We start from the raw sequence: 15867 nt of genomic DNA on the forward strand, positions 1-15867 counted from the left end.
CTAGTATTGGCTATTCTGAACCAATTTGGTCTACTCTAGTGGAAATGACAGGAGTCCTGGCGTGGCACTGCAGGTTAATGCACTGCAAGGTCGGTTTGAACTGCAAGGACTCAACAGCACTTAACAATAACAACCACAAACAGGAATGACAAATGGAAGAGGGCTTACAGAGGAGCTCTGAGAACTAAGGGCAAACTCTTCTGTCCACAGCTTTTGGGGAAATTGTGAGACTGAACCAACCATGGCTGCTTCAAACCTGCTTTCCTGGTAGGATCAGGACCCATAGTTGCTCAGTGGAGAACCAGTGAAGCCCCAAGAAGCAACCTCACAGAGGGAAGGAAGGGGTCTTTCCCACCCAAAGAAAAACCAAGGCAAAGGGTGCTCTTTGGCTGGGTGACCTAGAGGGCCTGTGATCACAAGGCATTGAACAAGAACCTATGGCCTTTTTAGGAAGGTCCAGGGTAGTAGAAAACATCATTTAATGACATCATTGCTAATGACATCAAAACTGTTTAGCAAGGGAAGCTGGGCTCCTCTGGCCTACAGTGCACTGAGATCAGGATCAGCTGTCACCCAGAAGAAGCCCCAGGCTGGGTGGCCCCTGGGATGATCCGGGCATAAAAAGCCATTATTAACCCCCTATCAGCACCTGGCACAATGCTGGCTGCTGGGCATCAGGTGGGAAGACAAAAAGAGAGCTACAAAGGAGAGCCCTTGGAAAGCAGCAAGCCTGAATAAACATCAGGATGTGGTCCCTAAGCCATGAGGACTTGCATCTAAAACACCACCGCTGGGGAGACCTGACAGGTTAGCAGACTGCACATGCTCAGGAGGTCACCTCCAGGCTGGAGACAGGGTAGGGGGCTGTGTCTTTGCCAGGGTCACCTCCAAATGCTATCTTCTCATCATAAGTAAGTTTTTGAAAAAGCATTAATTATTTTGTCAAATCTCAATTCACGAGTTAGCTAACTAGGTTTCAGGAGCAGTCTGTTTCCCTCTTAATCTAGGGGCCAAGCCAGGCTGCCCACTCCAGGAGCCCAGGTGCTCCTGCTTCTCTCTGTACCCCTCATCCTCTCTCCTGCACTAAAGTCTGGCTCCAAGGAGGATACAAAGCCAGGGCAACTGCAGAATTGTGACTAAAGCCCAGGTCCTAACCTTTCTGTGCCCCTATCTCTCCATTCACTCTGGGATCCTGCCCCAACTCTGCCTAACTCAGTGTCTTTACCAGATGAAGTCCAAACAACACGACCTTCCACTGTGGGCCCAGCATGCCCATTCTGCCAAGTCTGGGAGCCTGCACCAGGGACCCCTGGGCCTCCTTGAGATCGTGTGCTCCTGGTAACCTGGGCTCTGACAGCAGAATCTGGTAACTTCCTGGGGGAAGGACTACGCTTACACAGGGTCCCACACATAGGATGGGCTCAGTGAAGGTGTATGCTCGGAGGGGACCCACCACCTCCACTACGAGGGTTGAGGAATTTCTCTTCTGTCCAGCTTACATGAGGCAGTGGGAACTGGGGGACTTAATTTCGGTGCTATCGCAAAGATCCCCCACCCACCCCAGCCAGGCCTTGAATAATCAGCCAATATGTCCACAGAATGTGGCTGGGCACCAGTCAATGCGCTTCATACAAGGGTGACTCATTTAATCCTCACAAGAGGCCTGTGAAGTGGGCATGATTATCAGCAGTGTGTCTCAGATTCAGGCCCTGAGGCACAGGCAGGTTAAGTAACTTGGCCATGGCCAGCGGCTAGGAAATGGTAAAGCAGAATTCATACCCCAACAAGCTCAGAGTTATTCCTCTCTGGTTCCTGATGTTCGGGCATGTATCTGGGCCCCAGACTGTATCAAAGGGGCCACAAACATCCACAGAGGCGGGCTCACGACGTTCTGTAACACCCAGTCTGTTGAGCAGGTAAGCAGGTACCAAGGGTGGCAAACCTTTGTGGTGGGGTGTCCTGCTCACTTTACTCAGGGACTGGAGGCTCCATCACTCTCAGCAACTACTTACTGTGTCCCTGTGGGGCCCTCTGGCAGGATGTGCTGTAGGACAGAGGTCTAAAGGACCTGGAGGGGCAGTGAGTCGGGGGTGGAGGGAAGGACAGCATAATTCAGATGGATAACTTTGAAACAGGAGTCAGTGTTGGAGTGGTCGAGATACCCTATCCCCTCCAAGGCACAGAGGCACTTCAGGACCAGGCAGATGGTGAAGAACACACGTCTGGAGGCCAAGGAGGCAGCCTACTGAGCAGCCTGGATGGTCAGAAAAAAGGTAGTAGTGGCCTGTCTCTAGAGCTCAGGAAGGGCTGGGGCAGCCTGGACCACCCAGGGAAGACGCTTGCTGCATCCAACCTACTAGTGGGGACAGGTCTGGCTGGGACTAGAATGCCTTGCTTAGCCAGAGCCCCAACTCCAGGAGAGGAAGGTGGGCCTGGAAGGCAACTGACCACCACAACTGTGGATAGCATGGCTGGACTGACACAGAACCTTAGATAGCTCTGAAAACGGGGGTATCATCTATAGAATCAAGTTTCCTCAGGACATGATTAGTCCACTGGGAACACTGGTGGTATCCAGGGGCCCAGAGACACCATCACTTTGCAAAGCAGGAGAATGGTTGATGCACTTGACATCTGGGCTGAGGGTGGGGATGCTGTTTGGACTTAGCAGAGGAGCTGAATGGTATGAAGTAAGTAGGACAAGGGTGCCAGACAAGTCCACAGGGTGAGCCACAGGCCACCCTGGAGAGTCTTCACTCTTTGTTGTCACACAAGTTGCTTGCAAAGTTATTATCACCCTCCTAAATGCTAGCGTGTAACAAAACCTTCCATGTGCACCCCTAAAGCAAAGGGACAGGAACTGTTTTTAGTGTTATACTCCTTTGAAGCTATTTTTGTCAGCATCATAGATCTAACCATTTTATCCTATAAAGTTTTAATTGAGTCCACTTCCCCTGATCTCTCACTTGACAAGGCTGTGAAGAACATTAAGCAGTTTCTGCAGTTTCTGACAGAGGGTGGAGGGAAGGTTAAGTCTTTGCACATTCTTCTCATCTCTCTCCTACCACATGCTTTCTCCTCAAGGGTTAACTGGCTTTCAGAAAGGTCTAGACAACAAGCTCTATAGCTCACAATTCCCCAGACACCAACACCTTACTTTTCCCCTCAAATTGTTTCCTTGGCTGGGTCCAATGTGCACAGTTCCACATGCAGCAGACAACACAGGACAATAGGGAGGAGTTTACTCACTTAGCATAAAATACTGAGGTGGGGAAAGGTACCATCACTTTAGCTCCATGTTTACTAGGACATCAAAAGTCCTTTATATGGGCTTCAATGACTGGATAATCAGGGCTCAACCAGAAGAAGAAAGGAGAGAAAAAAAGAGTAATCTGATACAATGTGATGAACTTGACCTACACCTATGGAAGCAGTAGCTCAAAAGAGGGAACAAGTCTTTACAGCAAGAATCATCCCCACCCCCTCCATACACAGAGTAGACAGGGATGGGCAAATTGGACATTGGCTACCCAAAATGGGGGGGCTACAAAGGCAAGAAGTGACTGGCTTACAAGCTTTCAAGAGGGAACCTAGATTCAGAGGGCATGAAGGAAGGTAGAATCTCCACTGAGTAGTATCCAATCTGTCTAGGTGGGGCTGATGAAATGAAATGCAGATGGGTCTCTAGTGATACAATAGTGAATAATTGTTATCAGGACTGATTGTGAGGGTTGGAAATGTAGAGGTAGATGTTTTGTAGCACAAGGAGGGGAGTGATTAACTTTTCAGTCTAGGAGCGGAGGTCCCTGGGACCATGAAGGGAGAAGAGCGGAAAGCAGGACCCTATCCAGAGAAACAGTGATGCCTGAGATGTAGGCAGCGACGATGATGTGGAGAGATCGAGCAGTTGGGGACTTTGGACACAGAGAAGGAGAGGGGCTGTGTGCCGACGACCAGCGGGCAGGCTAGTAGTGTATACCCTTTGTTTGGTTGATGATGCATGGAGGGGATTGTAACCATGGCAATGCAATGATATACGATAGGATGAATGTAAAACTAATGTCTCCCATGTAAACAATCACATAATTCACAATAAAACATTAAAAAAAAAAGTCCTTTGTATGGAGGAGAGATGATGAAGTGGAGAGATGGAGCAACTGAGGACTCTATAGACTCATGGAGAGAGAGTGGCTGTGTGCTGGCAGCCAGGGGGCAGGCTTGCAGGGTGTGAGGGGGCTAGAAGAAAATACTGTTGAACGATGATGCCTGAAGGGGATTGTAGTCATTGCAATGAAACATAATACAACAGGATGAGTGTAAAACTGATGTTCGCCCATGTAAACTATCACTCAATTCACAATAAAAACTTAAAAATAAAGTCATTTTTGTCTTTATGTGAGTTGACCAGGAATCACTGTCCATTGCAGCTGCCCTGCTCTTACACCTCCCTCCTTCTTCTTAGGATGCGTGTGCTCCTCCATCAGTCATGTGCTGAGGAGGACTGGCATGGAGCCAGACACGGGCATCACACAGTCCCAGCCCAGCACTACGAGTCCAGGAGAGAAGGGGTCCAAGGAACTCAGGTTTATTTTAAGGACCACTACAGATATGTTCGGAGTCCTGGTGTGGCGCTGTGCGTTAATGCGCCAGACTGCAGTCATTTGAATTGCAAGGTCGGCGGTTCAAGCTCACCAGCTACTCCTCAAAAACTCTTTACAGGGTTGCTATGGGTCGGAACCGACTCGACAGCACTTCATACAACAACAGATATGTTCCACTGGTCTTACTGTGACATTTTGTTACTGACTTGTCCCCCACTCCTAGATACTACACTCCAGCTACCCAGGCCTTCACATGTTCCCTGGACATGTCTATGTGCTCCTGCCCTCCAAGACCTGTGGGCAGGAATGCTCTCTCACCCCAGGGTAAGACCCCCATTGGGCAGGTCCCCAGTGCCAGCTGCCTACTTCTCATCAGCACAGTTTGCTCTTCCTGAAACTGCTGTGTTACAAGTCTGCATTACAAGCTGCCAGACCATAAGATCCTGAGGGTACTGAGGCAAGGCTCAGGTTAGACACTTCACCTAGATTCATTTTCCTTAATCCTCACCACAAACATGGCGTCCATGGCTATTCAAACATCACAGGTAAACACAGTCTGGGAGCGCTAAGGGGACATCTCCAAGAACACTCAGAGGACAACCCTACACCTGAGCTCTCCTGCCTGGCATACCCCTGGAGTGACCACCCAGCCACCCAGCCACCCAGCAAATAGTGGGATGAATGAGTAGTCAGAGTCTTCCAGAATAGGTAATTCTAGAATCCAGTGGTCTGGTCAAGGCTCAGGTGGCAGTGAAAATCAAGATCCCAGGGCATGGTTCCATCAAGACCATTCTGATTCATTACGACCCTGTAAGGCAGAGTAGAACTGTTCCCTAGGGTTTCCAAGGCTGTAAATCTTTACAGAAGCAGACTATTTCATCTTTCTCCCATGGAGTGTGCATTCCAACTGCCAACCCTTTGGTTAGTAGATGAGTACTTAAGACTGAGCCACCAGGGCTCCTTAGGATCTGGAGGTAGGCACTGCTGTTTCATTAATTTAGGCTGGAAAAGAAGTCCACTATAATTCTGTTTTTAAAAATGCAGCACCTTCTAGCAAGCTTCAGTTTGTCAAATACCAGGCAAGTGCACCACAGGGGTGGTGCCATTGTGGCCTACCTGGGTGAGGACATCCAGCTGGCTCACGATGTGCTCCAGTGTGCTGGTCAATGTCTGGGGCACACTCACTGGCTCCTGGGGCTGGCTCTGCAGCGACTCCTGGCTCCTACCTCTGCTGGACGGGATGGAGAAACCCACTTCTGCCTATTTCAAAAGAGACAGAAAGAAAAGAAAGTTCCTCAGCCCTTATTCAGTGCTTGAGGAAACACTGAGTGAGGAATGACCCTTCAAAGAATGAAATGGAAAACCAGCAGCAAACCTGAAAAAAAAAGTTTTCAGTGAGAGATAGCAATATGGCAGTGCCTTCCTATCCAAGCTGAGCGCCTAGGAAGGGGGAGGGACAGGTGGACAGTGGTGTCCTCAGCAGCTTTCAAGAGGCCTTCAGGCTGGCCCAGCTGGGCAGCTGTACAGTTTTCCAACCCTTCATGCCCCATCCTCCAGCTGGCATCCTGGAGAGCCCAGAGACACTGAAGCCCCCGCTGGCCCTGAAGTACCCTCTCCTCCTGCTTAGCTCAACTTCACTTCCCACCTTCCAGCATGGCAGCTTTCCCAGGTTGAACCAAAGCCTTTCCAAGGATCCATTAGCTGCCCTGGGAAAACAAGGATTCTGTGAAGGTCCCACTAGACAGCTGGAAAGAATCAAAGTCCCCAGGATGGGCTCCCCCAGGGACTTCAGTCAGAACTTTAGGAACGGAAGGGCTTGAAGTTCCTACCTAAAGCCCTTCAGCCCTCAAATGCAGGTCCCCTTCCCTGGACAGTGGTTTCTACTCCAGCATTTGTCCCCCGCTAGTCAGCTATTGTTCCCTGAACAAATAAAGGGTCCTCCTGACCTGGCGGTTGGTAGTTATGTGCTGGAGAGTTGGAACCGACTCATAGCAACCCTGTACAGTGTTTCTGAGGCTGTAAATCTTTACGGGAGCAGAAAGACTCATCTTTCTCCCATGGAACAGCCGGTAGTTTCAAACTGCTGACCTTGAGGTTTGCAGCCCGATTTGTAACCATTGTGCTAGCAGAGCTCCTTAGTAAGTACCATAAACATACTCAACAGGATGGGATCCCAGAGCCAGCAGATACCCTGGTTCTAGTCTTGGAAAACTGTAGTTTCTGTGTGCACTCGCTGCCTGTAGGATTGATGCTTTCTGTGATGGTTCACACTCTCACAATAACCCACAAATACAGCCACACTGGGAGCTTGGGATTCAAACCACAACCTCACAAATGGGCATTCCAAACGTCACACCCCACTTTCCAAGTCTCCAGGCCTCTGCCTCCTCTGGATGGGAATCCAACTCCCTTAGGTGTGTGTGTGTGTGTGTGTGTGTGTGTGTGCATGCGCACATGCATGTTAGCCTGTGTGGGCCCACTGCCCTTCTGTGTGTATCTGTGCTTCTCTTCCTGTCTCCCACCTACATTCATCACTCTGTCTCCTCTAGACCGGAGACATCACTGATCTTAAAGCTTGCCCATTAGCCGTGCACCACAGAACCCAGGTTGCACCAGCCATCCTCTTACCCCAAAGCTAGGCCAGTGGAGCTCACGAAGGGTACCTGCCTACCTGTCTGGCCTTGACATTCCCAGCTGCTTACAGATCCACCATCGGCACCAGCTTGCATCTCCTCTAAGTCTGCCAATCTCCTAGACTAGTCAAGGACAATGCTCTTCCCTGGACATGCTAACCTGGGTGGACTTCAGAGTCCTTGAAAAGAATCAAAGCCAGGAGAGGATTGACAAGCAGCAAAGGAGGAACATGAAGGCAGTCTAGAATGTGGATTCCTCTTACATATTTTCCTTTATTAGAAGAATGTTCTAATCTCACAGATCACAAGCACAAGTACAGGTCCTCAGGGTTAAAGGGGAATGTGAATAGGAGACATAAGCCAGAGGGAAGGTCTTGGGATCAGCAGTAGTATCACATCTACATGTGTGTCATCAGCAGGGCTGCCATGGTGACTTTAGCCCACCAGTCCCTCCAGGCATCAGTGCATTTCCAATTTCAATGCTCTCCCACAAGTCCATCCCAAAAGGAGGTGTTTCCAAACCTGCACCATGACACTAGCCTGGCCAGGGTGGTCGTTACTGCAGTAGCCCTAGGCCCAAGCTGTCCTGTTGGGAGGCTCAGCAGAGTATAGTGATGAAGAGGAAGCAACGGCTTGCTAGGTAGTGGGCTCCAAACCATGAGTCAGACCAGCTTTGGTGGAACTCTGAGCTTCACCACAGACTAAGTTGACAACCAAGGAAAGAGTCTTCCTTATCTTTAAAATGGGGTTATGACTGGCCTGCCCTTCAACTTGCTGTGGGAGGCTGTAAAAAGTGATGACACAATCATTCTTTCCAGAGCCCTCTGTACTCAGCTGGGTTAGATAATTCAATGCAATGGACACACAGAACTCAGACACCATACTCCCAGTTATGGGGTTCAATGGGACGTTAACAAGTTATACTGCAGGATCAGAAATGCTCCAGGTATAGTTGTCTCAGTCAGGACAGTCTCTCCTAGCCATGTCCACAGGCAGGCCTCTCTCTGCCTGGCCACTGTTACAAAGCTCTTTTAGGGCTGCTGATAAATGCCCACAGGACACACTACTCCACCATAAGCCTCAGCCTGAGGGCACTCAGCTCTAAATGCTATGGGTCAGCAACCTAACTCCCTGAATTAAGCATCTGGAGGCACCCACTCTACAAGCAAGCCTCCTGTCTGAAGTCACTCAGCTTTACTTGCTCTGTGGGTTGGGACACCCACTGCTCTTCTCATGCTCTAGCTTTTGGTTCTGCTGCAGCTGCTCCTCTGCTACTCTTCTGGTATTACAGGGAATCACAGGGATCAAAGGACACGTTCCACTCCTGGCTCTTCTTCTTTGATGGGAGTGAAATCCCCGCTCCTGCTTCTGAGATGACTGATTTTAAACCCACGTTATAGTTCCAAGTTTTTAAAATCACAATTAACTTTGTTAACCACTCACAACTGAATCGTATCATTCTAACATCATCTTCTTCCATATTCTCTTACCCAGATCTAGCAGGGCAAAACTCTTGGTGGGAGTTACAAAGACCATGGATAGAAGAACCATATGAAGTAATTCACTGCACTGCAGCAGCACTTGTGTGAATTCACCACCTGACCTTCTAAAGATGCCAGTGCTTCCAGCCATACATGCTCCTCCCCTGACCAAAGTCTTCTTGGCTCCCCCAGGAAACATCACCAGAGGGAGGGTAGGAGCCAGGCAGCCCTTCTGTCCTGACAGCCAGCATCCTCTCAGAGTGGGCCAGATAGGAGCTGTCTGGGAAGAAGGATGTGGACATTCTAAATGCTTCTTCAGAATGGCCCAGAAATGGAGAGGTGCCAAGCTGAACATCTGGAAGCACAGATGGTGGTGAGCAAAGTACGGTGAGCACCATGGACTTCTGTGACAGAAACTCTCCCTCTGAGCCAACATCAAGCCAACGCCAAGGGAGTATTAGCAATGGCAGCCATAGTGCTGCAGGAGGCCTTAGCAAGAGAGGCTGCAGGGAGAGAGAGGGGCTGTATGCTGACGAGTGGGAAGCGGGGTCAGGCTTGCAGGGTATACCCTTTGGTTGGTTGATGATGCATGGAGAGGACTGTAACCATGGCAATGAAATGATATACCATAGAATGAATATAAAACTAATGTTCTCCCATGTAAACTATCACATAATTCACAATAAAACATTTAAAAAATGAAAAAGTTAAGGGAGGTGAGCGGGAAGCTCACGAGAAAAAGATAAGCTAAGGAAGGGTGGTGGGGTGGTGGTGGCAGTCTGGGAATTTGGGTACAGGACAATGGTGGAGTGTCACTGATTCGACTTTGAATGACAGGGTACTCCTCCTCCGTTTGTATTAAGGAGTTGTTGTTAAGTGCCACTGAGTATTAAGGGAGAGCCAGAAAACTGTTCCGATTGAGATGAGGGCTCAAATTCTCCCTTAAGATTTGGGGCATTGAAATTCATGCCCCAGACAGAACAGCAAATGCTCCTCTATCCCAATGGTCCACTGGGATCACTTGCAAATGACCAAATCAGGACATATCAAATAATTCACCTGCAAAATTACACCTAAAAAAATTCTTAAAAACAGTAACAAAAATCTCTCCCTGCAAAGCACCCATGATGGGTCTTTCCACTCTGGTATACAAGTCAGAAAAGATGCCCTTCCTAGAATGGCAGGCCTAGTATTTCTTTTCCGTTGCCCCTCCTTCACAGCACGTACTTCAGATCAAGTACTGTACACAGTAAACAATGTCCAAATGGGAAACTATCTTACACAAATGTCTTTGAATAGGGTCTGGAAGGTTGTTGTTTCGTGCCACTGAGTCGGTACTGACTCATAGCACAACAGAACAAAGCACTGACCTATCTTCCTGCACCCACCTCACAATCATTGCCACTGTGCTAATCCAACTCATTACGGGTCTTCCTCTTTATTGCTGACCCTCTTCTTGTCAAAAGATCAGGCATCATACCCTTCTCCAGGGACTGATCTCTCCTGATAATATGTCTAATGTATGAGAAATGAATTCTGGCCATCCTGGCTTCCAAGGAGCATTCTGCCTGCATTTGGCACTTCTAATATTCTCCTCCAACAAAATAATTCAAATGCATAAATTCTTCTGCATTCTCTTTTATTCACATGCATATGAGGTTACTGAAAATACCATGGCTTGAGTCAGGTGCACTTTAGTCCTCAAACTGACTTCTTTGCTCTTTAACACTTTAAAGAGGTCTTTGGCAGCAGATTTGCCTAATGCAATAAATACATTGTTTGGTTTCTTGACTGCTGCTTCTGTGAGTGCTGATGGTTGATCCTAGCAAAGTCAAGTCTTTGACAACTTCAAAAGAAAAAAAAATGAGGCTGCAGGACCTGCACTGGAATCTCATTTTATAACAATGAAACCCAGGATCAGATGGAGCATGACCACCCAAGAAGATCCAGCCTCAAGCCCTAGGCTTTGCTCACAACTCCAGAATCCTGCTGTGCCTGAACTGGTCCTCTCTTCACACCACTAGGCCCTGTCTCACCTTCACTAGGCCTCGACCCTTGCCTGACTCCCTGTCCACTCTCATCAGCAGACAGTGTGGCACTTAACATGCCAATAGTCCAGCATGTCAGGGTGACAACTGCTATTGTTTACTTGCCACCCACTACTTGCCAAGGTTCAACACATGTCATCTTATTTAATCCACACAATGGCTCTTTGAAGTAAACTCTCTTAGTCTTATTTTTCAACAGCTCAAAATAGAGAGGTTAAGTAAATTTCCCTCAGTCACCCAGCAAATGCAGAGCTCTTTCCAGCATTAGGTACCCTCTGGCAGTTGACAACTGCTGTAGCTTTGCTTCCATGTGTGCACATGTGTCCTACATCCCCATGCCAGCCCCTAACTCTTAGTCTAACATTCATGGCCCTCCAACTCCTGCCCCCCCCACCCCCTTACCCTAGAATGCCAGCCCAGCCCAGAGCTAAGTCCAGAGCACACTGCGTCCTCCTCAAACACTCAAGCCAAGGTGAAATTCCTGTGTAACCAAACCTTCACAATGCCCACACTGCAGCCAAGATTCAGCAGCCCCACCCCACAGCACGCAGCCACTCACCTGCATTCCAGCACTCTGGAGAGGTGACATTTCCCCAGCGCTGGGCAAACAAGTGATAAAGCAGAGATAAGAAAAAGGCAAGAGGTAAGAAGAAACACATGTATCAGAGTCCAGAGTAATGACCATGGAAGATTAAACTGGGCAGTGATTTAAGGGGGGGGGGGCACCCAAACAAACAGTGCTTTGTCTTTTTAGCATTAAAGGGTACTTGGAGCTTTGCCTGGTGGTTGGTGGTTAGCTTGGTACCTAACCTAAGTTAGGTAGGTATATCATGAATAAAACTGGAGTCTTGGTGTGACACTATGGGTTAATGCAATGGACTGCAAAGTCAGTTTGATCTGCAGTTCAAGCTCACCAACCAATCCTCAGAAACCCTATACAGGGATGGTATGGGTTGGAACTCATTTGACAGCACTTAACAACAACATCATGAGTAAAATCACCACAAAGATCAACCTTACACACACATATGAAGGGACTTAAAAAATTTGGTGGAAAAATTCCATTATCTTTTAGTTCTATTTTTCCATCAACTTTTTGAAGTCCCCATGTACAAACTGATACTAAGTAGACAACTTCTCACATTTGCCAAATAAAAATATGTTAACATCAAGAGAAAAATAAACATCTCAGAATACATAGATCGTTTTAGCTTTGTGGGAATCTCACTTGGGGCCTACAGTCCTCCTCCCTCACTCCACCCTGAGTGGGCTCCTGGCTTTCACAGAAGATTAACGCTCTGCCTGCCTCCACATCCACATCCTCTGTGGCCAGCCTGCCGTACACATCAAGATCTCAGAACTTCAGACAAAGTGGGGATTTCATAAATATCTGTGGTTTGATGCTCAGCCACACAAACACCTGGGTCACACACTCAGAAAATGTCACTAAACAACAAAACAGCTGACAGGTCTTCCCTGTGACAAGAAACCAAACCATGTGTCTCTGGGTGGACTGTGGTCTCACTTTTTCATCATCAAGATGCAGACACTGATGAGGAGCTTCCACTTAGGTAGGGTGTAGAAAGTTAGAAAAGGGTCAATCCCATCCTAACAAAAAAGACTACTGATCTAAAAGAATACAAACTTCTCTTGAATCAGGGATCTGAAGCCATAGAGCAGCCAACTAGCCTGAAGTCCAAGGACAGACAGATGTCCTCCAGTAGACCAGCATAGGAGGAAGAGACACTTAGTGTCATACAGCAGGTAAGAAGAAGTGCGCTAAAAACCTAATAAGTAACTGAAAGCTGAATGTGAACTGGAAGCAGCAGGGTCTCTGAACCCAAAGGGAATTAGCACCCACTTACAGACTTTACCAGAGACCCCCACTGAGCAACTTACAAGAAAGATAGGAAGCAGAGCAGGAGAACAAAGAAAATCCTCATTGGAGGTGCAGGAGGAAAACAGTGGACACAGAAAAGGAATAAAGTTTTCACAGGGCTCTTTCCCTCTTGGGAACAAACACCTTAAGCTACTAAAGGAAGGACAAGAATAAAAGTCCCAAGGACACTTGTGGGAGAGCTAAGAAACCATCCTAAGTTGAGATCATTGACGCTCTCCTCTGTCTGAAAGAGGAGCAGGATTTCAAAATGTCCCAGTGCTGAGAGCTAAGGGCATAGGACTTGAAAAGACTGAAGTTGGCCAGGGCAACAAAGTCTTCTCCAACCTTCCAATACAAAGCCAGTAAATATTAAGTAACAAGCAACGGCAATCTACTATAGGGAGGAAGGGCAAGAACATGAAAATAGTCTCCCTCTAAGGAGGCAAATACCCAGAGAAGTCCAAAAGCTGAGACTGGATATCAGGAAACATGGTTACTGAAAGCTTGTAAGCCCATCTTCAGCCTATAACTCATTGAAATATCTAAAAGGGGTTCAAGAACTAGCCCAGTGAAATAGGCTTCTTACAGAGCCTTGGTAGTATACAGGACTTAGGTGGAATCCTGAGCCCCATCCAGTACCTTCCAAGATGGGACATTCCCACTTAAAAGGACAAGCAGACCAGCCTGGAGTAGCTAGAGGAACAGCAGATACTTCTTGAAAGAAAGACCAGCAGGAAAACTCAAAAACAGAAATGGCAGTCTGAATGGCTACTACAAGGACAAGCAAGTTGTTCCTTGGAGAGCCATCAAGGCAAGCAATCAAGTAACCTCAGGACAAACCCCCCTCACCAAGACTGAAACTCAAAGGGAACACACGAGCAGCCATGTAAGTTTACTGGTGACCATGTTGGTCTACTGGTGATTGGAAGTGGGAGAAAGGCAACAATGAAGATACGGGCTAAGTCTAACCACATTCCATAGATACCCGAAGACCTGGAGATGAGAGAGAGAAGAGGAAGGGCTGCTCGGTCCAAAGTATGGTGAGACCTGGAGTCTCCTGAGTCCGTGGACAAGGACATAGCCACAGAGGGCTAGAGCTGAGAGTGAAGCATCCAGCTGATATGAAGTGAGGGGAGACGTACAAGAATACTCAAACTTGCAGATAGTATCCATGTGACCTAGCTTTGATGGCTTAAAGATCACAACTCCACTAAAAGAAGATACAAAAAATTTGATAAAGAAAATGAGAGTAAATTGCTACAATCTGATGAACTTGACCTATACTTATGGATGTTATAGCTCAAAATACCAAATGAAAGGGAAGACGTCTTCATCCTACACCCTCTGTATGCACGGGTAATAGGGATGGGCAACTTAGATATTGGCTACCTAAAATGTGGGGCTATAAAAGCACAAAGTGATGGGCTTACAAGTTTTCAAGAGGGAGTTTAGTTTCAGAGTGTGCAGGGGAAGGCAAAATCCCCACTGAGTGGTTTTCATCTTGTCTAGATGAGTCTGGTGAAAGGAGATGGGGATATGATTCTTATGATTCAATAATAAGTAGTTGGTATCATGACTAATAGCAATTGTCACAACTGTAAAGGTAGACAGTTTGTAACAAAAAGGCAGGAGGAGTTAATCTTACAGTGCAGGAATAGAGGAACCTGGGACCATCAAGGGAAAAGAGAATGAGTGGAATGTAGAACCCTGTCCAGAGAAACAGCAACACCAGCGATGGATGCAAAAATGAGGATATGGAGAGATTAGAGCAGCTCAGGACTCCAGACTCATGGAAAGAGAAAGGCTGGGTGCTGGTGGCCAGGAGGCAGGCTTGTAGAATGTGCCCTTTGGTTGTTTAAATGATGAATGTTTTGCTGTACACCTCACCCCCCACCCAAAAAAAATAATAATGCTGAGGGTGGAGCAAGAACAGTGAGAAAAACCCAACAACCGGCAACCTAAGTACAGCGTAACATTAAACTAAGTTCAATTCTAAACAAAATTGATAATTTACCTCAATTTCTACTGCTCTAATAGTGCTGCAGGATAATGTGCTGGACTGCAAGGTTGATTTAAACCATAAGGTTAGTGGTTTAAACTCACAGTCGCTTCTCAGAAGCCCTGCACAGGGTCGCTATGAGTCAGAACCCACTCAACAGCACTTAACAACAACAAAAAAAAATGTCAGGCATTCAATAAAAAATTAGGAGATACAAAAAAGGCAAGGGGGAAAAAATTCAAACAACTGTACCATCAAGAACCAAAGCAATCAACAGAATTAGACAGAGGTTATTCAGCTATTGGTACTATCAGATATAAAATTAAAAATAACTACCTTTAGTAGTTAAAGAGTTGTGATGAGGCGCTGCGGGCTAATGCACTAGACTGCAAGGTCAGTTTGAACCATAAGGTCGGAGGTTCAAGCTCACCAGCCCCTCCTGGGAAACCCTGTAAAGGGTTGCTATGAGTCGGAAACAACTCAACGGCACTTAACAACAACAATAATATATTAAAGCTCTACTAGAAAAAATGAATCACAAACATGCACAGATAGGGAATTTCAGCAGAAAGGTAGAAACCATAAGAAAATGTCAAATGGAAATGCTAGAAATAAGAATGATGTTGATGAGCTATTGTTGCTGTCATGTGCCATAGAGTCGGTTCCAACACAAAGAGACCCTCTATAGGGGTTCCAAGCCTGTAAATCATTAAAGAAGCAGAAAGCCTCATCTTTATCCCATGGAGTAACTGGTGGATTCGAACTGCTGACCTTGCAGTGTAACCCAAGAAAATCGAAGTCCTGTTGTGGCACTATAGAATAAGTACCTTGCAGTTAGCAGGCCAAACCCACTAGCCATTCTTTGGAAACTCTATACAGGATCACGATGAGTCAGAATCAACTTGATGGCACTAAACAACAACATTATTAGGCTCAACTCAGCTGAGGAAAAGAAATCAATGACCTTAGAGATAGATTGACAGGAATTCCTCAAACTGAAACACCAGAAAAACAAACACCAACATATGTGAGAGTGCAAACTCACTGGTAATAATTTTGTTTATCTGAAAAAAGGTATGTCCCCTTCATTTTTTTTTTTTTTTTAATGTTTCATTGTGAATTATGTGATAATTTACATGGGAGACCATTAGTTTTACATTCATTCTATCGTATATCGTTTCATTGCCATGGTTACAATCCCCTCCATGCATCATCAACCAACCAAA

General features: G+C 46.9%; 1 protein-coding gene across 2 annotated transcripts in view; it reads right to left on the reverse strand.

Annotated features, from left to right (window-relative positions):
• POC1A (POC1 centriolar protein A) overlaps window positions 1-15867 on the reverse strand; it is a 116123-nt gene that overhangs the window by 23352 nt on the left and 76904 nt on the right. The window contains exon 9 of one of the 2 annotated variants that reach the window (XM_006876017.1): window positions 5718-5861. The exons of the other annotated variant lie outside the window; for it this stretch is intronic. Within the exon in view, the coding sequence (XP_006876079.1) occupies window positions 5718-5861 (144 nt within the window). The remainder of the gene's footprint in view (window positions 1-5717; window positions 5862-15867) is intronic. 2 annotated transcript variants of the gene reach the window in all.

Source organism: Chrysochloris asiatica, unplaced genomic scaffold (genome assembly GCF_000296735.1).
Source record: "Chrysochloris asiatica unplaced genomic scaffold, ChrAsi1.0 scaffold00350, whole genome shotgun sequence".
NCBI lineage: Eukaryota > Metazoa > Chordata > Mammalia > Afrosoricida > Chrysochloridae > Chrysochloris > Chrysochloris asiatica.